Source organism: Artibeus jamaicensis, unplaced genomic scaffold (genome assembly GCF_021234435.1).
Source record: "Artibeus jamaicensis isolate MK-2021 breed Jamaican fruit bat unplaced genomic scaffold, CSHL_Jam_final contig_793, whole genome shotgun sequence".
NCBI lineage: Eukaryota > Metazoa > Chordata > Mammalia > Chiroptera > Phyllostomidae > Artibeus > Artibeus jamaicensis.
Window position 1 is genome coordinate 10,008,900 of NW_026521975.1, and position 23,782 is coordinate 10,032,681.

Genomic DNA, 23,782 nt, shown 5'->3' on the forward strand with positions numbered 1-23,782 from the left:
CAAGGGTAGTACTAATTCTGTACCTATATAAATGTTTTTCTCTTATTTACGCTTACGTGTTAAAAGTAAAATTCTAGAAAGCAATAATGATATCTGTATGCAAAATAATACCCTGAAATACAATAATCAGTTTTGTTTCTAAATATAAAAAAATAAAAAACTGAATTAGGGGACTTCCGCCAAGATGGAGGCATAGGTGGATGTGCCGTGCCTTCTCACACAACCAAGTTTAGAACAACTAAATATTAGCAACAGAAAACACAGCCAGAACACGGAAAATTGAACTTTTCGGAAGTCCGTTAACAACAAATTCTTCAGCCTGACCGGTAAGGGGCGAAACCAGCGGCTGGTGAAGCAGGATTGCACAGGTCTCAGTCAGACGGACTCAGGCGTGCGGAATCCAGGCGCAGGGTTGGACCTAGTGAGAGACCGAGTGAGCCACCAGGCGAGTGACCGCCGGGGAGACAGTGGGGGAGCAGGGCTGCGTGTTGACTGTGGTCGCGCATTTGTGCACGGGCGGACAGGCGAGGGAGTGAGCGGTTGGGGGCCTGCGGGTCCCCGCCGTAAGCGGCAGTGGAGGGCGCTGCCATTTCCCTGCTCTGACCCCACCTCCACATACAGCGTCATAACCCAGCAACTCTGAGTGGCCCCATGAACCACCTAAACCTCCTCCCACCCAGCTGTGAGAAACAGCAGAGGGGGTCGCCATTTCCCCGCTCTGACCACGCCCCCACATACAGCGTCACAACCCAGTGACCTGGGAGTCCAAGGCACCGCTTCTCACACTGAAAGGGCCAGAACAGACCAAAAATGTCACAAGAAGATCTCAAAGCCCCAGAGCCCATAGATCTAAGCTATGAAGAAAGAGCAAAACTCTCAGACGCACAGTTTAAAACCCTGGTCATCAGGATCCTCACAGAACTGGTTGATTATACCGACAAATTAGACAAACATATGAAGGCAAAACTAATTGAAATCAATGGAATTGCACAGGACACCAATAGCAATGAAAAGGAAACTGGGACTCAAATCAATGGAGTGGACCAGAAGAAAGCAAATAATGGCCAAACAGAAAAGAGTCAAGAAGCAAGAATTCAAAGAAATGAGGAGAGTCTTAGGAACCTCCAGGACATCTTTAAACGCTCCAACATCCGAATTATAGGGGTACCAGAAGGGGGAAAGGCACAGCCACCAGTGGAAAACTTATTTGAACAAATAATAAAGGAGTATTTCCCCAATCTGGCAAAGGAAATAGACTTCCAGGAAATCCAGGAAGCTCAGAGAGTCCCAAAGAAGTTGGACCCAAGAAGGAACACACCAAGGCACATCATAATTACATTAGCCAAAATTAAAATGAAGGAGAGAATCCTAGAAGCAGCAAGAGCTAAGGGGACAGTCACCTACAAAGGAGTCCCCATCAGACTATCAGCAGATTTCTCAAAAGAGACCTTACAGGCAAGAAGGGGCTGGAAAGAGGTATTCCAAGTCATGAAATCCAAAGACCTACAACCAAGATTGCTCTATCCAGCAAAACTTTCATTTAGAATGGAAGGACAGATAAGGTGCTTCTCAGATAAGATCAAATTCAAGGAGTTCATCATCACCAAGCCCTTATTATATGAAATGTTAAAGGGACTTATCTAAGAGAAAGAAGTTAAAGAAACATGAACAGTGAAAGGACAGCAAACTCACAGTTATTAACAACCACACCTAAAACAAAAGCAAACTAAAAGGACAGCTAGATCAGGAGTGGAAACATAGAAATGAAGATCTCAAGGAGGGTTAGCAACAGGGGAGTGGGAGGAGGAGAAGGGGGGGAGAAGGTACAGAAAATAAGTAGCATAGACAGTAGATAGAAAATAGATGGGGGGGGCAAGAATAGCATGGGAAATATAGAATCTAAAGAACTTGAGACACATGGTCATAAACTAAAGGGGGGATAACGGTGGGGATGGGGGGTAGGGTGGAGGGGAATGAAGGAGGGAATAGAACAACTGTAACAGTATAATCAATAAAAAAAATAATAAATAAAAAAAAAAAAGATTTCTTTCCTGAAAGTCTGGGCCAAAATATGGGTGCACATTATACACAGCAAAATACAGTACTTTAAAAATAAATAAAACTGACAGAGTTTAGCCAGTTTCATCAATAGAAAAAGAGAGAAGGGCCCACATAAATAAATCAGAAATGAAATAGTGACAACCAACACCACAGTAATACACAGGATTATAAGAGAATTACTATGAACAGTTTAGACCAACAAATTGAACAACCCTGAAAGAAATGAATAAATTCCTGAAAACATACAATCTTCCAAGACTGATTACTAGTAATAAAATTGAATCTGGAGTATTCAAAAAACTCCAGACAAACACAAGTCCAGAACCAGATGGCCTCACAGTTTAATTTTATGAAACATTCAAAGCAGAATACCTATCCTTCTTACACTATTCCAAAAAAATTGAAGAGGAAAGAAAGCTTCCAAACATTACCCTGATACCAAAACCAAAGGCAATACAAGAAAAGAAAATTATAAGCCAATATCCCTGATGAACACACATGCAAAAATTCTCAATAGCCCTGGCTGGGGTGGCTCAGTGGATTGAATGCTGGCCTATAAACCGAAATGTCCTTGGTTCAACTCCTAGTCAGAGCATATGCCTGGGTTGCAGGCCAGGTCCCTAGTTGGGGGAATGCAAGAGGCAACCACACATTAATGTTTCTCTCACATACTGTTGTTTCTTTCCCACTCTTTTCTCCCTCCCTCCCCTCTCTCTAAAAATAAGTAAAATCTTTTTTTTAAATCTCAACAAAATATTAGCAAACTGAATTAAACAATACATTAAGACAGTGATTTTCAACTGGTATTGAAACACACTTGTGTTGTGAGAATTTTTAAAACATGCAATACCTGACTATTTGGTCTGAAGCACTGGCGTCTTTTCCCTTAGACTAGCAAATAAAAAAATGACAACAGCCAACACAATAGCCGTCTGTTTTAAGTCAAAATTATACCCATTTTTTTCAGATGGGCGAAAAATATATTTTTTGATGTGACACAGAATTTTAGTAATCAGATTACATGTGCCATGAGATAAAAGATTGAAAACTGTTACATTAAAAGAATCATACACCACGACCAAGAGGGATTTATTCCAGAGATGCAAGGGTGGTTCAGTATCTTCAAGTCTATCAATGTGATACTCAACATAAACAAAATGAAGGATAAAAATTATATGATCATCTCAATAGATTCGGAATAGCATTTGCCAAAATTCAACATGTTTATGATAAAACTCTCAACGAAGTGGGTATAGTGGGGACATACCTCAACAAAATAAAGACTACACATGACAAACTCATAGCTAACATTATATTATAATCAACAATGAAAACCTGAACATTTTTTTTTCTATAAGATCTGAAAAAGACAAGGATGCCCACTCTCACCACTTTTATTCAACATAGTATTAGAAATCCTAGCCAGGGCAATCAGACAAAAAGAAGAAAAAAACAAAAGAAAGGAAAGGAAAGGCATCCAAATTGGAAAAGAAGTAAAACTGTCACTATTTGCACATATGATACTATATATAGAAAACCCTAAAGATTACACCAAAATACTATTAGAACTCATAAATGAATTCAGTAAAATTGCAGGATAACAATATTGATATCCAAAAATCTTTTGCATTTCTATACACTAATAACAAACTATCAGAAAGAAATTTTAAAAACTACTGACTTGCAATTGCATCAAAAAGAATAAAATACCTAGGCATAAATTCAACCAAGGAGGCAAAAAACCTATACTCAGAAAACTATTAAGACACTGATGAAAGAAACTGAAGAAACAAATACACAGAAAGATATAGCATGCTCATGGACTGGAAGAATTAATATTGTTAAAATGTCCATATACTCAAAGCAATCTATAGATTTAATGCAATTCCTATCAAAATACCAATGGTATTTTTCACACAACTAGAACAAATGATTTTAAAATTTATATCAAGAAGACCCTGAATAGGCAAAGCAATCTTGAGAAATAAAAAGGTGGAGATATCATGCTCCCTGATTTCAAACAATACTACAAAGTTACAATAAAAAAAACAACAACAGTATATACTGACACAAAAACAGACACACAGATCCATGTGTGTTCTGTTCTCCACAGAACAGAGAGCCCAGAAATAAAACACCTATATGGTCAATTAATATATGACAAAGAAGAGAAGAATATACAATGGGGAAAAACGATCTCTTCAATAAATGATATTGGAAAACTGAACAGATACATGCAAAAATGGAAACTACACCACTTTCTTATACTATATACAAAAATAAACTCAAAATGGATTAAAGATGTACATGTAAGAACGGAAACTACAAAACTCCTAGAAAAAATCATAAGCAGTAAACTCCCTGACATCAGTCTTAGCAATATTTTTGGATATGTCTCCTTAGGAAAACACAACAACAGTGAAAGTAAACAAATGGGACTGCATAAAACTAAAAAAGGCTTGGCACAGCCAAGGAAACCATCAACAAAACTAAAAGGCAACCTATGAGTGGGAGAAAATATTTCCAAATGATATGTGTAATAAGAGATTAATATCCAAAATATATAAAGAATTCATACAACTTAATATCAAAAACACAATCCAATTAAAAAATGGGCAGAGGATCTGAACAGACATTTCTCCAAAGACGACATAGAGATGGCCAACATCGCTAATCATCCCAATTGAAAAGATGCTCAATATCACTAATCATCAGGGAAATGCAAATCAAAACTATGAGACATCGCCTCACACCTGTTAGAAGGACTATTATCAAGAAGACAACTAAGAATAAGAGTTACTTTTCTCTGGTGTGATTGCATCCTGTACAGCTGTTATGTGAACAGTAGTCATTTATGTCCATCTGCCTTCTCTCCCACCTAATTGCTTGCCACCACCTGGTGGAAGAGTGACAGCCATGGACAGGAGCCTCCGAGGCCCCAAGACTATCTTTTTGATTTTGAACTAAAGACTGACAAAGATTATCACTTTAAGGTGGATAATGATGAAAGTGAGCAACAATTAAGAACGGTCATTTTAAGGGCTGGTGCAAAGGATGAATTATACATTGTTGAAGCAGAGGCAATGAACTGTGAAGGCAATTCAATTAATGTAACAATGGCACCAACTCTGACAATGTCTGTCCAGCCAATGGTTTCCCTTGGTGGCTCTGAAATAATATCGCCTGTTGTCTTACAGTTCAAGTGTGGTTTAGGGCCTGTGCATCTTGGCACATAGCACTTAGTACTGTGGAGGACAATGCAGAGTCAGAAGATGACGGGGAAGAGGATGTGAAGCCCCTAAGTATATCTAGAAAGCATTCTGCCCTACAAGTGGTAGCAAGTTTCCACAGAAAAAAGTAAAACTTTCCACTGACGAGGATCATGATAATGAAGATAATGATGATGGTTTTCATGATGAGGAAGCTGAGGAAAAACTTCCAATAAAGAAATCTGTATGAGATTTTCCAGCAAAAAATCAAACCAGAATGGAAAAGAGTCAGAACCATTAACACCAAGATCAAAAAGTCAACAATCCTTCAAAAAACAGGAAAGAAAACACCAAAAGGACCCAGGCCTGCAGAAGACAGTAGAGCAAAAATGAAAGCAAGTATAGAAAAAAAGTGGTTCTCTTGTGCAGGAAACAGACATGCAAGTCCAAGAATCACAGAGTCCCAAGCTGGCAAAAACATTCAAAGTTACGAAAAGGAGAGAACTAGATTGCTCTACCCAGCAAAGACATCATTTAGAATCGAAGGACAGATAAAGAGCTTCCCAGACAAGAAAAAACTAAAGGAGTTCATCATCACCAAACCATTATTATACAAAATGTCAAAGGGACTTTTTAAGAAAAAGAAGATCAAAACTATGAACAATAAAATGGCAATAATTATAAATCAACAATTGAATCTAAAAAACAAACTAAAAAAATATGAAGAACAAAGACAGAATCACGGATACGGAGAGCATTTTCATGGTTGCCAGATGGGAAGGGGCTGTTGGGGACTGAGAGGTGAGGAGATTAAGAACCATAAACAGGCAGTTACAGAACAGCCATGGGGATGTAAAGTACAGTAGAGGAAATGGAGCAGCCAAAGAACTTATATGCATGACCCATGGACAGGAACAATGGTGTGGAGCGGAGCGGAGCGGGAGCTAAGGGGGAAAAATCAGGACAACTATAATAGCATAATCAATAAAATATAATTTAAAAAAGAAAAGAAAAAGGTAGTTCTCTTCCCAAAGTGGAAGCTAAATGTATCAATTATGTGAAAAATTGCTTCTAGATGACCAACTAGAAGGCTATTCAAGATCTCTGGCAGTGGTGCAAGTTTCTTTAAGACAACAGTTTAAACAGTTTGTTAAAATTTTCATCTTATTTCACATCTGTAACAGTTGGTATCTGGCTATTCCTTTTATAATGCAGAGCAAGAACTTTTCCTACTATGTCTGATAAATGATGCCCAGGTTCCACTACCAACAATGTGTTGTCCAAAAATGTCTGTTTAGTTTTCGAAGTGAAACTCCATCTTCTCCTTGATCATAAGTATACATGAAATGTTACAATAGGACACAGTAGTAGTAAAGGTCAAATTGAAATGGTGGGAAGACAAAAATTTATGTGTGAAATACTTTCAATATTTTAATAAAGTAAGAAAGAAGATTAAGTGTTGATGAGGCTGTGCAAAAAAGGGAAAAGTAGTGTACACTATTGGGATTGTAAATTGGTACAGCCACTATGGAAAACAATATGGAGATTTCTCAAACATTTAAAAACAAAACTACCATATGACCCAGCAATTCCACTTATGGGGATTTATCTAAAGAAACTAAAAACATTAATTAAAAAAGATATATGCACCCCTATGTTCACTGCAGCATTACTTACAACAGTGAAGATATGGAAGCAACTAGATGTCCATAGATAAGATGTGACACACACACACAACAGAATGTTATTCAACCATAAAAAAACTATCCGCAACAACGAAGATGGACATACAAAGTATATAACACTAAGTGAAATAAGTCATATAGAAAATGACAAATACTGTATGGTTTCACTTACATGTGAAATCTAAAACCAAACAAATGAACAAACAAAAACAAACCTCACAGATACAGAGAACAAACTGATGGTTCCCAGAGTGGAGGAGTAAGGAGATGGGCAAAAAAGGTGAAAGGAAATAAAAAAGACAAATTACGGCCCTGTGGTTGAGCACTGGCCTGAGAACCAAAGGGTCGTGGGTTCAATTCCCAGTGAGGGCACATGCTTGGGCTGTGGGCCAGGTCCCTAGTCCCCAGTAGGGGGCACAAGACAGGCAACCACACACTGATGTTTCTCTCCCTCTCTTTCTCCCTTCCTCTACTCTATCTAAAATAAATAAATATTTTTTTAAAAAGCACAAATTACGGGTTACAAAGTAAGTCACAGGTATTATAATGTACAGCACGGGGAGTAGAATCAATAATGTTATAATAAATGTATAACAACAGATGGTTAGTAGACTTAACATGGTGATCACTTTTTAAGATATGTAATGTTAAGTCAGTATGTTGTACACCTGAAAGGAATACTGTACTTCCGCCAAGATGGAGGCATAGGTGGATGTGCCGTGCCTTCTCACACAACCAAAATTAGAGACAACTAAATATTAGCAACAGAAAACACAGCCAGAACACGGAAAATTGAACTTTCGGAAGTCCGTTAACAACAAATTCTTCAGCCTGACCGGTAAGGGGCGAAACCAGCGGCTGGCGGAGCAGGGTTGCACAGGAGGACTCGGCCAGACACACTCAGGTCCGCGGAACCCAGGCGCAGGGTCAGACCTAGTGAGCGACCCAGCGAGCAACCAGGCGAGCGACCTCGGGGGAGACAGCCGTGCCCGGGGCTGCGTGTTGACTGAGGTCACGCATTTGTGCGAGGGTGGACAGGCGAGGGAGTGGGCGGTTGGACCTGGCCGGCAGGTCCCCGCGGCAGTGGAGGGCACCGCCATTTCCCTGCTCTGACCCCACCTCCACATACAGCGTCATAACCCAGCAACTCTGAGTGGCCCGGCCCAGGTGAACCACCTAAGGCACTGCTCCTCCACACCCAGCTGTGAGAAGCGGCAGAGGGGGTCGCCATTTCCCTGCTCTGACCACGCCCCCACATACAGCGTCACAACCCAGAGACCTGGGAATCCAAGGCGCCGCTTTCCACACTTAAAGGGCCCGAACAGACCAAGAATGACGCAGGAGGATCTCAGAGCCCCAGAGCCAATAAATCTAAGCGATGAAGAAATAGCAAAACTCACAGACGCACAGTTTAAAACATTGGTGATCAGGATCCTCACAGAACTGGTTCATTATACTGACAAATTAGACAAATATATGAAGGCAAAACTAATTGAAATTAATGGAATTACACAGGACACCAATAGCAATGAAAAGGAAACTGGGACTCAAATCAATGGAGTGGACCAGAAGAAAGCAAATAATGGCCAAACAGAAAAGAGCCAGGAAGCAAGAATTCAAAGAAATGAGGAGAGTCTTAGGAACCTCCAGGACATCTTTAAACGCTCCAACATCCGAATTATAGAAAAGGGGAAAGGCACAGCCACCAGTGGAAAACTTATTTGAACAAATAATAAAGGAGAATTTTCCCCAATCTGGCAAAGGAAATAGACTTCCAGGAAATCCAGGAAGCTCAGAGAGTCCCAAAGAAGTTGGACCCAAGAAGGAAAACACCAAGGCACATCATAATTACATTAGCCAAAAGTAAAATGAAGGAGAGAATCCTAGAAGCAGCAAGAGGTAAGGGGACAGTCACCTACAAAGGAGTCCCCATCAGACTGTCAGCAGATTTCTCAAAAGAGACCTTACAGGCAAGAAGGGGCTGGAAAGAGGTATTCCAAGTCATGAAATCTAAAGACCTACAACCAAGATTGCTCTATCCAGCAAAACTTTCATTTAAAATGGAAGGACAGATAAGGTGCTTCTCAGATAAGATCAAATTCAAGGAGTTCATCATCACCAAGCCCTTATTATATGAAACATTAAAGGGACTTATCTAAGAAAAAGAAGTTAAAGAAACATGAACAGTGAAAGGACAACAAACTCACAGTTATTAACAACCACACCTAAAACGAAAGCAAACTAAAAGGACAGCTAGATCGGGAGTGGAAACATAGAAATGAAGATCTCAAGGAGGGTTAGCAACAGGGGAGTGGGAGGAGGAGAAAAGGGGGGAGAAGGTACAGAAAATAAGTAGCATAGACAGTAGATAGAAAATAGATGGGAGGGCAAGAATAGCATGGGAAATATAGAATCTAAAGGACTTGAGACACATAGTCATAAACTAAAGGGGGGGTGATGGTGGGGATGGGGGGTAGGGTGGAGGGGAATAAAGGGGGAATAGAACAACTGTAACAGCATAATCAATAAAAAAATTTAAAAAAAAGAAAGGAATACTGTATGCAAAGTAGAATTTTTTTTAAAATGTGGGGGGCGGATTGTATTACTGATCTCAATTATCTGTCATACTGCCTATAAGAGAATTATACAGAACTGCCTATTGCCACATGGAAATACATAATCCTGTTATGTGATTTGATTTAACCAATGTTCTTTCAATAAATAGAAGTGAAGTTATTTCACGACTGAGCTGAAGCTTCGAGAGCTATAAAGTGGCCCTAAGACTGGAATGTCTCAAGATTAGGTGCTACTAACTTCAGTTTGAGGTCCATTAAAGGAATAAAGACGAGATACTATAGATCACCTCCTCGGATGCAGGAAAATCATTTGATAAAACCCAACATCCATTTATGATTTTAAAAATCTCAGCACACTAAGGAGGAAACATTCTTACCCTTATAAAGAGCACCTACCATAAAACTCACAGCTGACATCACTATTAGTGAATGACTTAATGCTTTACTCCTAAGATTGAGAACATGGCAAAGATGTCCTCTCGAATTACTTCTATTCAACTTTATACTAGAAGTCCTAGCAATAAGGAAAAAAAAAAAAAAGACATACAGTTTGGAAACACAGAAAGAAAAGTCACTAATTACAAACATGACTGCCTATGAAAATCTCACAGAATATACAAAAACCTCACAGAATTAGGTAGTGAGTTTGACAAAGTCATAGAATATAAGGTCAACATACAGAAATCAACTGTATTTCTAACAAACTAACAGCAAGCAATTGAAAAATAAAATTTTATAATTTCTGTTTATAGCAGTTTCAGAAATACGAAATGCTTAGGGATACCTTTTAGAAATATGTATAAGACCCACACAATAAGAATTATAAAACACCGCTGAGAAAAATTAAAGACCCAAACAAACGGAAAATATGCCATGTTCATGGATTGGAAGATGCAATATTGTTAAGATATACATTCTCCCCAAAGGACATACAGATCAAATACAATACAAACCACAATCTAATAGGTTTTTTTTTTTTTAAAGAAGAGATTAACAAACTGGTTGTAAAATTTGTATGAAAATGCAAGGGGACCTTGAATCTCCAAAACAATCTGGAAAAAGATGGATAAAACTAGCCAATTTATACTGAATTCAAAACATATTATTATTTAGCCCTGGTTGGTATGGCTCAGTGGCTTGCAAAGTGAAAGGTCTCCACTTTGATTCCCAGTCAGGGCACATGCCTGAGTTGTGGGCCAGGTCCCCAGTTGGCAACCTGTGAGAAGCAATTATTTGATGTTTCTCTCCCTCTCTTTCTCCCTGCCTTCCACTCTGTCTAAAAATAAAATAAATAAAATCTTTAAAAAAAACATATTACTAACGCACAGTGATTAAGATATTATGGTAGAAGCATAAGAATAGAGATTAATGTAAGAGAATATAAAGTCCAGAAATATACAACACATACAGAGTCAAACTGGTTTTCTACAAAGTTGCCAAAGCAATTAAACAAGGAAAAGGAAGTCTTTTCAGCAAACGACATTGGAACAATGGGATAGTCACACTGAGAAAAAAAACAGAACCTTGATCTCAACCTCATGTCTTACACAAAAATTGATATACATCAGAGATGTAAATGTAAAACCTAAAACTGTAACATTAAAAGAAAACATCTCAGGGAAAAATTTTTAGACTGGATATACAAAGCAAGAACTACATTAAGAAAAAGTATAGTAAATTAGGTTTCATCAAAATTTATAATTTTTAATGCATTTGCCCTGACTGGTGTAGCTCAGTGGATTGAGCATGGGCCTGTGAACCAAAAGATCGCAGTTCGATTCCCAGTCAGGGCACATGCCTGGGTTGCAGGCCAGTTCCCAGCAGGGGCCAGTTCCCAGCAGGGGTCACATGAGAAGCAACCATACACTGATATTTCTCTCCCTCTCTTGTTCCCTTCCCTTCTAAAGATAAATAAATAAATTAATTTTTTAAAAAGCCTGAATCTTCATTTCCTTACACTAAAAAAAAAGAATTTTAATTACTTATTTTTAGAGAGGGGGGAAGGGAGGGAGGGGAGAAGAGGTAGAGAGACATCAATGTGTGGTTACCTCTCATGTGCCCCCTACCAGGGACCTGGCCCACAACCCAGGCCTGTGCCCTGACTGAAATCCAACTGGTGACCCTTTGGTTTATAGGCTGGCATTCCATCCACTGCGCCACACCAGCCAGGGCAGGTTTCAACAAAATTTAAAATTTCCAGCCCTGGCTGGTGTGGCTCAGTGGATGGAGCACCAGCCTGGAAACTGAAGGGTAACCAGTTACCAGTTTCAGGGCACAAGAGAGACAACTGACTGGTGTTTCTCTCACACATCGATGTTCCTCTCCCTCTCCTTCAACATTCCCCCTCCGCCTCTCTCTAAAAATAAATAAATAAAATCTTTAAAAATAAAGTAGAAAAGCAACAGACTGAGAAAACAACCACAAAACACAGATGTCACAGAAGACTTATATCCACAACAAACCAATAAGAAGCCTTTCTTCACTCTAAATCTTTTAATTTTTAAAAATTTTCATCTGAAGATATTTTTTTCATTGCTTTTAGAGAGAGAGGAAAGGAGAGAGAAAAAAACTTGGATGTGAGAGAGAAACATCAATCGGCTGCCTCCCATACTCATCCCAGTCAGGGATGGGAACCGTCCACCATTTGTTTCCGACATAAAGGGAAACATACAGGACCGTGCTCCAACCAGCCGAGCCACACAGGTGAGAGCTTTCAATGATATCATTCACCCATTTTCCTTAGGAGCTGGTGGGGTCTTTCTCTTACTGATCTGTAGAAGAAGCCCTTTAAAGAAAATTACTTCTGCGATATTGCAAATTATTTCCCAGTTTACAATTTTTGTTTTTACATTGCTTCTATTTATATATGCAAAATTATTTTTCTTTTTACATAATTAAATTACTTTTCTTTATAGCCTCTGAGGTTTAAGTTGTACAAAGAACAGACTTTACTACCTTGACATTTTTTTTATAAATTCTTTTACAGAGACACCTAGCAGACTTCTGGTCAATACGGAGGTGTAGATATACATGGTTTGCCTCCTTGCACAACCACATCAAAATTGCAACTAAACTATAGAAAAAACATCACTCAGAACCATCAGAAATCAAGTTGAACAGAAGTCTGACAACTATGGAACTAAAGAAACCACATCCATCCAGGCTGGTAGGAGACATGGAATAAGCTGGTCCTACACCCACATGTGGTGGATAAAAATTCCAGAAGGGTATCTCGGGAATGAGGGGTCCCAGTCCGACATCAGGCTCTACAGCCCAGGGTTCCATGCCAGGAAGATAAGTCATCGTAACTTCTGGCTGTAAAAACCAATGGGGATGGAGTTGGTGGAAGAAACTAGGGGATTCCCACCCAAGCAGTTCCTCTTAAAGGGCACTCACAGACTTACTCAGATTCACTCCCTCTGAGCTCTGGCACCAGGGTAGAAGCCAGAAAGGGACCAGTGGCACATAGGTAGGAACTGAAGTGTCTGGCATCAGAATGAGAGCTGGGAGATAGCATTATTCCAGACAGAAAGATGGGCAGAGGCCACTGATTCTTTTCTGAGCCATCCCCAGACAGAGCCACAGAGTCAGCAGGTAGGTACCATATCAAAGACTCCATCAACCTGGCTAACACCGTATGCCCTGCTCTGGAGATCCCCAGAGACTCTATACCACCCAACTGAAGGGCCCAGCCCTTTAGGTGCTTTTCCATATGAATGGCTGGTCTTGGCTCATGCTTCACAACATCCTACATCCTCTCAAAAAGCAACAGCCAGCCTCAGTGAGTCCCTAGCCCCCACATCTCTTGCTAAGTGATTCCGAACCTGGCACTAGCAACAGCCAGCCTTGGATCACAGCTTTTCTTCACCTGGGAACCTCCAAGCCCAGCACAAGTAGCAGCGACCTCCAGGTTGCTTTGTAACTAATGTTGGGAGGCTTGAGAAGAATATTGGTGGGGGCTGACCTTAGTCTGCACCACCCAGGAAACCACAGAGCCTGCACACCTAGTGAACAGCTACAGACCCCACTGGAGCTCCAAGACACTGCCTCCGCACAGCTGATGGTCCACAGAGCACAAGTTGGTGGTCAGTGGTAACAGAAAGTACTTACAACTGACTGGCCTGGGTAAATCCCTCCCACTGACCTCCCAATAGCAATCAAGGCTCAACTACAAGAGAAGGGTGTACTCAGCCTACAAGATGGGCACATCTCAAGTACCCAGCTTGGGTGACAGGAGAGGCTGAGCCACTGGACCCTACAGTAAACCTATTACATTAGGCCTCACTACCAAGATGGGCAGTCACAGCAGCTCTACCTAATACCTAACAATACAAGGAGGCTGCCAAAACTAGGAGACAAAGAAACATGGCCCAAATTAAAGAACCAATCAAAACTCCAGAAAAAGAACTAAACAAAATGGACATAAGCAATCCATCACATGCAGAGTTCAAAACACTGGTTATAAGGATGCTCAAGGAACTTAGTAAGAACCTCAACAGCATAAAAAAGATCAAGTCAGAAATTAAGGATACACTAATTGAAATAAAGAAAAATTTAAAAGGAAACAATAGTAGAGTGGATGAAGCCAAGAATCAAATCAATGATTTGGAACATAAGGAGCAAAAATCAACCAATCAAAACAAGGACAAAGAATCCAAGAAAACATGTATAGTATAAGAAGCCTCTGGGACAACTTCAAGTGCATCAACATGTACATCATAGGATTGCCAGAAGGAGAAGATAAAGAGCAAGAAATTGGCAATCTAATTAAATAGCAATGAAGGAAACCTTCCCTAATTTGGTGAAGAAAATAGACATGCAAGTCCAGGAAGCTCAGAGTCCCAAACAAGATGTATGCAAAGAGGCCCACTCCAAGACACATCATAATTAAAATGCTAAAAGTTAAAGATAAAGAGAGAATCTTAAAAGCAGAAAGAGAAAAGCTGTTAGTTACCTACAGGGGAGTTCTAATAAGACTGTCAGCCGATTTCCCAAAAGAAATATTCAAAGTCATGAAAAGTATGGACCTACAGCCAAGGTTACTCTATCCGGCAAAGCTATCATTTAGAATTGAAGTGAGGCTAAAGAGCTTCCCTGATAAGGTCAAGTTAAGAAAAAACTAAAGAAGCTCATCATCACCAAATAATTATTATAAAAATGTCAACGGGACTTATATAAGAAAAAGATCAAAACTGCAAACAATACAATGGCAATAAGTACATATGTATCAACAAATGAATCTAAAATACAAACTAAGAAAACAAAAAGAACAGAGATGGGATTGTGGATAAGGACAGCGTTTTGATGGTTGCCAGATGGGAGGGGGTTGTGGGAGAACAGATGAAGAGGTAAGGGGATTAAGAAGTACAAATAGGTGGTTACAGAATAGCCATGGTGATGTAAAATACAGCATAGGGAATATAGTAGCCAAAGACACGCACAAGATGTTTCTCTTGCATATTGATGTTTCTCTTCCTGTCTTTCTCCCTCCCTTCCCCTCTCGCTGAAAATACATAAATCAAATCTTTTTGTTTTAAATTTATCTCCATCCACAACTACTTAAAATAAGACTTAGTAGTAATTTCTCTAACCCACAGGCGGCAAACACAAGGCCCGTGGGCCAAATCTGGCCCGACACCTTGTTTTTACCCAGCAGCAGCACCGAGCTCTCGCTTAACTGCTAAGGAGTAGTTACATTTACACAGTCCTAAAACTTACATTTTGCCCTTTGAAGGCAACTGGGAGGCTGATGTGGCCCCTGGTGAAAATGAGTCTGACACCCCTGGTCTAATCCATCCAGTATAAAAAGTACAAAGTTATAATATATCTAGGCCTATAACTAGAATTTGAAATTGTTGGTGATTTTCTCAATATATCAAAAATAGAATATAAATGGGCTTTTTCAATGTTTCTGGCACAGTCAATGAATATAGAGACACCATATTTTGCTGTGAATAACGTGCTCCCATGTATAACACGCACCCACAGTTTTGGCCCAAACTTTCAAGAAAAATATTTTGTTTTAATTACTTAATTCAATTTTAATTTATTTAGATACTTTTTAATATTATAAATTTTAGCATTTATTTTTGAACATAGTAAGGTAAAAGAAATTTCATGTAACAAACAATTACAAAACACAAGAACAGATACAAGGTATTTCAGGTACTACACCCATGTATAATGTGAGTCCTCATTTTTCCCACAAAAATTTGGGCAAAAAATTGCTCATTATACACAGCAAAATACTGTAAATTAAGACTGAGACTCCGGCCAAGATGGAGGTGTAGGTAGATATACTTTGCTTCCTTGCACAACCAAAAGAAGGACAAGAACAAATTTAAAAAGAAACCACAACCAGAACTGCCAGAAAGTTGAACTCTATGGATGTCTGACAACCAAGGAGTTAAAGAAGAAACAGTTATCCAGACTGGTGGGAAGGGCAGAGACAGGCAGTCAGGTTGGAGAGGATCCAGCAAGCCAACATTGTGTGCAGATAAATTGGGAGGAGCAACTGTAGAGGGAGACAGACCACACAACCCAGGGTCCCAGCACAGAGAAATAAAGCCTCAAAAACCTCTGGCTGTAAAAATCTGTGGGAAATGCTGCAGCACCATTTCCCAGGCACACAGGAGAGTTCAGTGAGAGACCCACAGGGTCCTAGAACATACACAAGCCCAACACACCTGGGAATCATCACCAGAAGGGCCTAATTTGCTTGGGGGAAGAAGGGCAAGTTACTGAAAGCCTGCCGGGCACCAAGCAAGCAGCACTGCTCCCTCTCTGACCCCTCCCCAACATACAGCACTACAACACAGCAATGGGGGGTTGCCATTCAGTGGCAAATACCTATGGCTCCACCCTTTACAATGTAAGAGGCAATGCAGAGACAAAGAAATATAGCCCAAATGAAAGAACAGATCAAAGCTCCAAAAACAGAACCAAGCAATGAAGTGAGAGCCAACCTATCCAAACACTGGTAATCAGGATGCTCACAAAAGTGTTGAGTATGGTTGAAAAATAGAGGAAGCAGTGAAGGCTATGCAAAGTGCAATAAAGAGTAATATACAGGAGACCAACAGTAAAGGGAAGGAAACCAGGACTCAAATCAATGGTTTAGACCAGAAGGAAGAAATAAACATCAACCGGAACAGGATGAAGAAACAAGAATTCAAAAAAGTGAGGAGAGGCTTAGGAACTTCTGGGACAACTTTAAACGTTCCGACATCCAAATCATAGGGGTGCCAGGAAAAAAAAGAGGGAGAGCAAGAAATTGAAAACTTATTTGAAAAAATAATGAAGGAAAGCTTTCCCAGTCTGGTGAAGGAGATAGGCATACAAGCCCAGGAAGTTCGGAGAGTCCCAAACAAGTTGGACCCAAGAAGGAACAAGCCAAGGCACATCATAATTAAGTTACCCAAGGTTAAGGATAAGGACAGAATCTTAAAAGCAGCAAGAGAAAAGGAAAGAGTTACCTACAAAGGAATTTCCGTGACTATCAGCTAGTTTCTCGAAAGAAATCTTGCAGACAAGAGGGGGCTGGAAAGGAGTATTCGAAGTCATGAAAGGCAAGGATCTACATCCAAAATTACTCTATCCAGCAAAGCTATGAGTTAGAATGGAAGGGCATATGAAGTGCTTCCCAGACAAGGTCAAGTTAAAGTTCATCACCACCAAGCCCTTATTACATAAAACGTTAAAGGGACTTATCTAAGAAGATGACCAAAAATACGAACAGTAAAATGAGAACAAACTCACAACTATCAACAACTAAACTTGAAAACAAAGTAAGCAAACAACTAGAACAGGAACAGAATTTCAGAAATGGAGATCACATAGAAGGTTGTCAGCGGGGCGGGGGAGGAGAAAGAGGGAAAAGGTATAGGGAATAAGCAGCATAAATGGTTGGTACAAAATAGACAGGGGAGGTTAACAATACTATAGGAGCCCTGGTTGGTATAGCTCAGTGGATTGAACACCAGACTGTGAAGCAAAGGGTTGCCTGTTCAATTCCCAGTTGGAGCACATGACTGGGTTGTGTGCCAGGTCCCCAGTATGGGGCACACAAGAGGCAACCACACATTGATGTTTCTCTCCCCTTCTTTCTCCCTCACTTCCTCTCTCTCTAAAAATGAATAAATAAAATCTTAAAAAATAATATAGAGAATGAAGAAGCCAAAGAAGTTGTATGTATGACCTATGGACATGAACTAAGGTTGGTGAGGAAAGAGGGTGGCAGGTGAGGTGCAGGGCAGAGAGGAATAAAGGGGAGAAAAAATGGAACAACTGTAATAGCATAATCAATTAAAAATATATATATATTTTTGCCCTGGCTGGTATAGCTCAATGGACTGAGCATGGGCTGAGAACCAAAGGGTCACCAGTTCAATTCCCAGTCAAGGCACATGCCTGGGCGGCAGATCAGGTCTCAAATGGGCCACATGAGAGGCAACCACATACTGATGTTTCTCCGCCTCTCTTTTTCCCTCCATTCTCCTCTCTCTAAAAATAATTAAATAAAATCTTTAAAAAATAAAATAAACTTTTAAAAAATAAAAAAAGACTGAAAGGAATTTTAGGAATTACTCTAATTTATCATTTTGATAAACAAGCAATCTAAAGCCCAAATTAAATGTCTTGTCCAAGTTGCACAATGAGGTAACAGTAATGCAAACCATTAACTTTCTGCCCAGTGGTTGTTTTATCATGCTCCACATATTCAACTGGATAGACTCATGTTACTAATGTCTTTTGAACAAGATTTAAAAGAATCAATAAAAAACTGTCACATTAAAGAGTCTGTTTCTATTTAATATCATGTTGGTAATAAACTTCTTATTCTTCCCTCAAAGTGACTTATCACTTGCATTTTAAATTTAGAATAAAGAGTAGTAAAAAGAATACCTTTTTAGTCCACCTTTTTACTCCATTATATCCTTTGGTTACCAGCTGTCTATGAAAAAAGCTGTTGAAGAAGTGAACCTAGAAGAGACAGCAAATATAAGCACCAAAATTATATTAGTCTGTGCCCAGATTTAACTCAAAAAATGGAAATGTAAAAATCTTTGAATATACTGTAGACAAAAATAATAAGTTTCTTCTTTAAAATAATAACCATAAATATAGAAAGTATATTACATGTTTCACAAAAGATTGTTCCAAATTTCCATTACAATGACCATATACCTGTTATCCATAGTTAGAGCTGAAATGGGCAGTAAGTAGATTATCTGAATCTACTCAAGAAGAGAAAACAAGCTGACAAATTTCCCCAAATTAGGTGATCAAGGTAAAAGAAGCTACGATAAGATTACTCTGAACTAGAGGAATACAGATTATGAAAACTAACCTCACGTGAAGAAAGTGAATTTGAAGACACTCAATGTCATAACAACTGTAAAAAGGCCTTACTGTAATCACTTCTAGCATTGAAAGAATTATTCTGGTCATTTGGAACATCATGTCCTGCATCCTTGGCTTCAAAGTTCTCTGGCTTATAAATTAGTATCAGCTCACCTGAGAGAGTCAAGTATTGTAGTATTAAAGTGTTTACCCAGTAACTCTGACTTACTTATGATGAAAAAATTGTTCTGTTACTGCTGAGGTTCTCAGGATGTGGTCACCAGACCACATGCAATATTAGCATTACCTGGGAACTTGTTGAAATGCAAATTCTGAGGTCCTACCCCAGACCTACTAAAGCACAAACTATGAGGTTGGGGCTCAGCAATCTGGTTTTATAAATCTTCCAGGGATTCTCATGCATATTTATTTTGAGAACTATGTAGCTTAAGATATAGATATATCTATAAAACAGAGCTTACAGTAGCTCTCTCTAGAGCAGAGATCCTCAAACTTTGTACGCATCAGAATCAAGAATGCAATCTGACAGACTAGCCTCATGATTCCAATTTAAAATGTGTAACATATTTGCAATTTTTAAAAAGACTTTTATTTATTTATTTTTAAAGAGATGGAAGGGAGGTAGAGGAAGAGGGAGCAAAACATGGAGAAGTGAAAGGTATATCAACTAGTTGCCTTTCACATGCTCACGCTCCCAAATGGGGACCTGGCCCGCAACTCAGGCATGTGCCCTGACTAGGAATCAAACCAGCAACCCGCTAGTTTGCAGGCCAGTGCTCAACCCATTTGAGCCATACCAGCCAGGACCATATTTGTGATTTTAAGCGGGAAGTCATGACATTTTGTCTATCTATATTCATAAATAGTGTTGGAATCTGAAATTCATTACATCACCTGATTAAACCATTAGACTTATAAAACTTTATGAAGTACTTTGAAAGGTTTTGCTTGTTGAAATCAAAGGCTGTTCACTAAGCAACCTGAGTACTCAGAAAGAAAATACATTAAATTTAAAAATAGTTTTAGAGGACTTCCGCCAAGATGGAGGCATAGGTGGATGTGCCGTGCCTTCTCACACAACCAAGTTTAGAGACAACTAAATATTAGCAACAGAAAACACAGCCAGAACACGGAAAATTGAACTTTTCGGAAGTCCGTTAACAACAAATTCTTCAGCCTGACCGGTAAGGGGCAAAACCAGCGGCTGGTGAAGCGGGATTACACAGGAGGACTCGGTCAGATGGACTCAGGTGCGCGGAATCCAGGCCTGCGGAATCCAGGCGCAGGATTGGACCTAGTGAGAGACCAAGTGAGCCACCAGGCGAGCAACCTCGGGGGAGACAGTGGGGGAGCGGTGCTGCGTGTTGACTGTGGTCGCGCATTTGTGCGCAGGCGGACAGGCGAGGGAGTGGGCGATTGGACCAGGGCCCGGTGGGTCCCCGCCGTAAGCAGCAGTGGAGGGTGCCGCCATTTCCCTGCTCTGACCCCACCTCCACATACAGCGTCATAACCCAGCGACTCTGAGTGGCCCAGCCCAGGTGAACCACCTAAGAGGCTAATCCTCACCCAGCTGTGAGAAACAGCAGAGGGGGTCGCCATTTCCCCGCTCTGACCACGCCCCCAAATACAACATCACAACCCAGCGACCTGGGACTCCAAGGCACCGCTTCTCACACTTAAAGGGCCAGAACTGACCAAAAATGTCGCAAGAAGATCTCAAAGCCCCAGAGCCCATAGATCTAAGCGATGAAGAAAGAGCAAAACTCTCAGACGCACAGTTTAAAACCCTGGTCATCAGGATCCTCACAGAACTGGTTGTTTATACCGACAAATTAGACAAATATATGAAGGCAAAACTAATTGAAATGAATGGAATTGCACAGGACACCTGTGCAATAGCAATGAAAAGGAAACTGGGACTCAAATCAATGGAGTGGACCAGAAGAAAGCAAATAATGGCCAAACAGAAAAGAGCCAGGAAGCAAGAATTCAAAGAAATGAGGAGAGTCTTAGGAACCTCCAGGACATCTTTAAACGCTCCAACATCCGAATTATAGGGGTACCAGAAGGGGGAAAGGCACAGCCACCAGTGGAAAACTTATTTGAACAAATAATAAAGGAGAATTTCCCCAATCTGCCAAAGGAAATAGACTTCCAAGAAATCCAGGAAGCTCAGAGAGTACCAAAGAAGTTGGACCCAAGAAGGAACACACCAAGGCACATCATAATTACATTAGCCAAAATTAAAATGAAGGAGAGAATCCTAGAAGCAGCAAGAGCTAAGGGGACAGTCACCTACAAAGGAGTCCCCATCAGACTGTCAGCAGATTTCTCAAAAGAGACCTTACAGGCAAGAAGGGGCTGGAAAGAGGTATTCCAAGTCATGAAATCCAAAGACCTACAACCAAGATTGCTCTATCCAGCAAAACTTTCATTTAAAATGGAAGGACAGATAAGGTGCTTCTCAGATAAGATCAAATTCAAGGAGTTCATCATCACCAAGCCCTTATTATATGAAATGTTAAAGGGACTTATCTAAGAGAAAGAAGTTAAAGAAACATGAACAGTGAAAGGACAACAAACTCACAGTTATTAACAACCACACCTAAAACAAAAGCAAACTAAAAGGACAGCTAGATCAGGAGTGGAAACATAGAAATGAAGATCTCAAGGAGGGTTAGCAACAGGGGGAGTGGGAGGAGGAGAAGGGGGGAGAAGGTACAGAAAATAAGTAGCATAGACAGTAGATAGAAAATAGATGGGGGGGCAAGAATAGCATGGGAAATATAGAATCTAAAGGAATTGAGACACATGGTCATAAACTAAAGGGGGGTAACGGTGGGAATGGGGGGTAGGGTGGAGGGGAATGAAGGGGGGAATAGAACAACTGTAACAGCATAATCAATAAAAAAATTAAAAAAAAATAAAAATAGTTTTAATATATAACTAAGTTCTTAAGGGAATTTTACAGTTTAAGGGAGTCAGTTTGTATTTGAACTGAGTAGCATAGCAAAGATTAATCCAAGAGCCCTGGCTGGCGTGGCTCAGTGGATTGAGTGCTGGCCTGCGAACCAAAGGGTGTCTGGTTCAATTCCCAGTCAGGGCACATGACTGGGCTGTGGACCAGGTCCCCAGTAAGGGGTGCATGAGAAGCAACCACATGTTGATGTTCCTCTTTCTCTATACCTCCCTTCTCTCTCTAAAAATAAATAAAATCTTTAAAAAATAAAAGATTAATCCAAAATAAAGTTAAAATAAACACTACCACTTTTTTTTTAACCCTCACCCTGCAGGACATTTTTTCTTTCATTGCTTTTAGAGGGTGAGGAAAGCAGAGAGGAAACATCAAAGTGAGAGAATAGCATCAACTGGTTGCCTCCCTTACGTGCCCAGACTGGAGATCCGAGACTGCATGTGTCCGGGCTGGAGTCGCACATGACCATGCCTGGACCAGGGATTGAATCCACAACCTAGGTATGTACCCTGACTGGGAATTGAACCTGCCACCTTTCAGTTATGAAATGATGCTCCAACCAAGCCACAGTAGTGAAGGTACTTTACCACTTTTTTAAAGAGAACAAGACTAAGTTAAATTTAAAAGCTTAAAGCAGTCTTAACTGGTGTGGCCCAGTTGGTTGGACATCATCACTGGCAAAGCAAAGGGTCACTGTTTCAATTTCTGTTCAGGGCACATGCCTGATTTACTGGTCAGTCCCCAGTCGGGGCACATACAAGAGGCAATGCATCGACGTTTCTCTCACACATGAATGGCTCTCTCCCTCTCTTTACCCCTCCCTGCCACTCTAAAAAGCTAATTAATTAAAAGGCTTAAAACAAATATTCACTCTTGTGCATCTTCTGCCAAAAAAAATTTCTTTAAGATATCAACAAACAAACACTCTATTTATAGATTTACTTTTTTAGAGAGAACAGAAGGGAGAAAGAGAAAAACATCGACTAGTTGCCTCTCCCATGCCCCCAAATGGGGACTTGGCTTGCAACCCAGGCATATGCCCAGAGCAGGAATCGAACTAGTGACCCTCAGGTTTGCTGGACAATGCCCTACCCACTGAGCCACACCAAGTCAGGGCTAACGTACTCAGTTCGAAACAAATAAGGAAGATAACACTGGCATCATGACTCCCTCATGCAGAAGTGATTTCACAAAATGTAAGCCCCATCCCAGCACATGATCAAGATAAAATGTAACCCTTTTTATCTTTTTTTAAAGATTTATTTTTTTTAGAGAGAGGGAAGGGGAGGGAGAGAGGGAGAGACACATCAATATGTGAGAGAAACATTGATGGATTCTGCCTCTCGTACACACCCCAACCATGGACCTGGCCGATAACCTAGGCATGTGACCTGACCAGGAATGTAACCCACAACCTTTTTCTCTGCAGTACAACACTCAACCATTTGAGCCACACCAGTCAAGAGTGTAACTCTTTTTAAAAAGTCTAAGGAATATCAGCCTCGGCCAGTGTGGCTCTGTTGACTGGATGACACCTGCAAACTGAAAGGTTGTGGGTTCGATTCCCAGTCAGAGCACACACCTGGGTGTCCGGTTCAGTCCTGGGTCGGCGTACATGCAACAGACAATCAATTGATGTCTCTCTCACATTGATGTTTCTCTCTCTTTCTCCCTCCCTTCTCCTCTCTCTAGAATCAACACAAGAAAAAAAATCTAAGGAATATCAAATAATTACATAAAGGTTTTTTGAGGTTTTTTTTTAAATAAGGACTCTCCTAAAGAAGAGTAAGTTTTCACTTACTTTGTCTGGCACTGCATCCATTATCAGCTCACCATACATATTAATGACCTATAAAAAGTCAACATAAAACCAGCTTACTAACCCTATTCAACTCAAAACATCCCCCTAAGAAT

General features: G+C 40.2%; 1 protein-coding gene and 1 pseudogene across 9 annotated transcripts in view; one reads left to right on the forward strand and one right to left on the reverse strand.

Moving 5' to 3' along the window:
- The window catches only part of SENP5 (SUMO specific peptidase 5), a 77,349-nt gene that overhangs the window by 18,515 nt on the left and 35,052 nt on the right, over positions 1-23,782 (reverse strand). For 7 of the 9 annotated variants that reach the window (XM_037147395.2, XM_037147396.2, XM_053672827.1 and 4 more), the window contains 2 exons: positions 23,670-23,717; positions 18,436-18,513 (listed from right to left, as the gene is read on the reverse strand). In XM_037147395.2, coding sequence (XP_037003290.2) covers positions 18,436-18,513; positions 23,670-23,717 — 126 coding nt within the window. The remainder of the gene's footprint in view (positions 1-18,435; positions 18,514-23,669; positions 23,718-23,782) is intronic. The other 2 variants (XM_053672825.1, XM_053672828.1) reach the window with 2 other exon arrangements.
- LOC119050864 (nucleophosmin-like) lies at positions 5,130-6,399 on the forward strand (annotated as a pseudogene).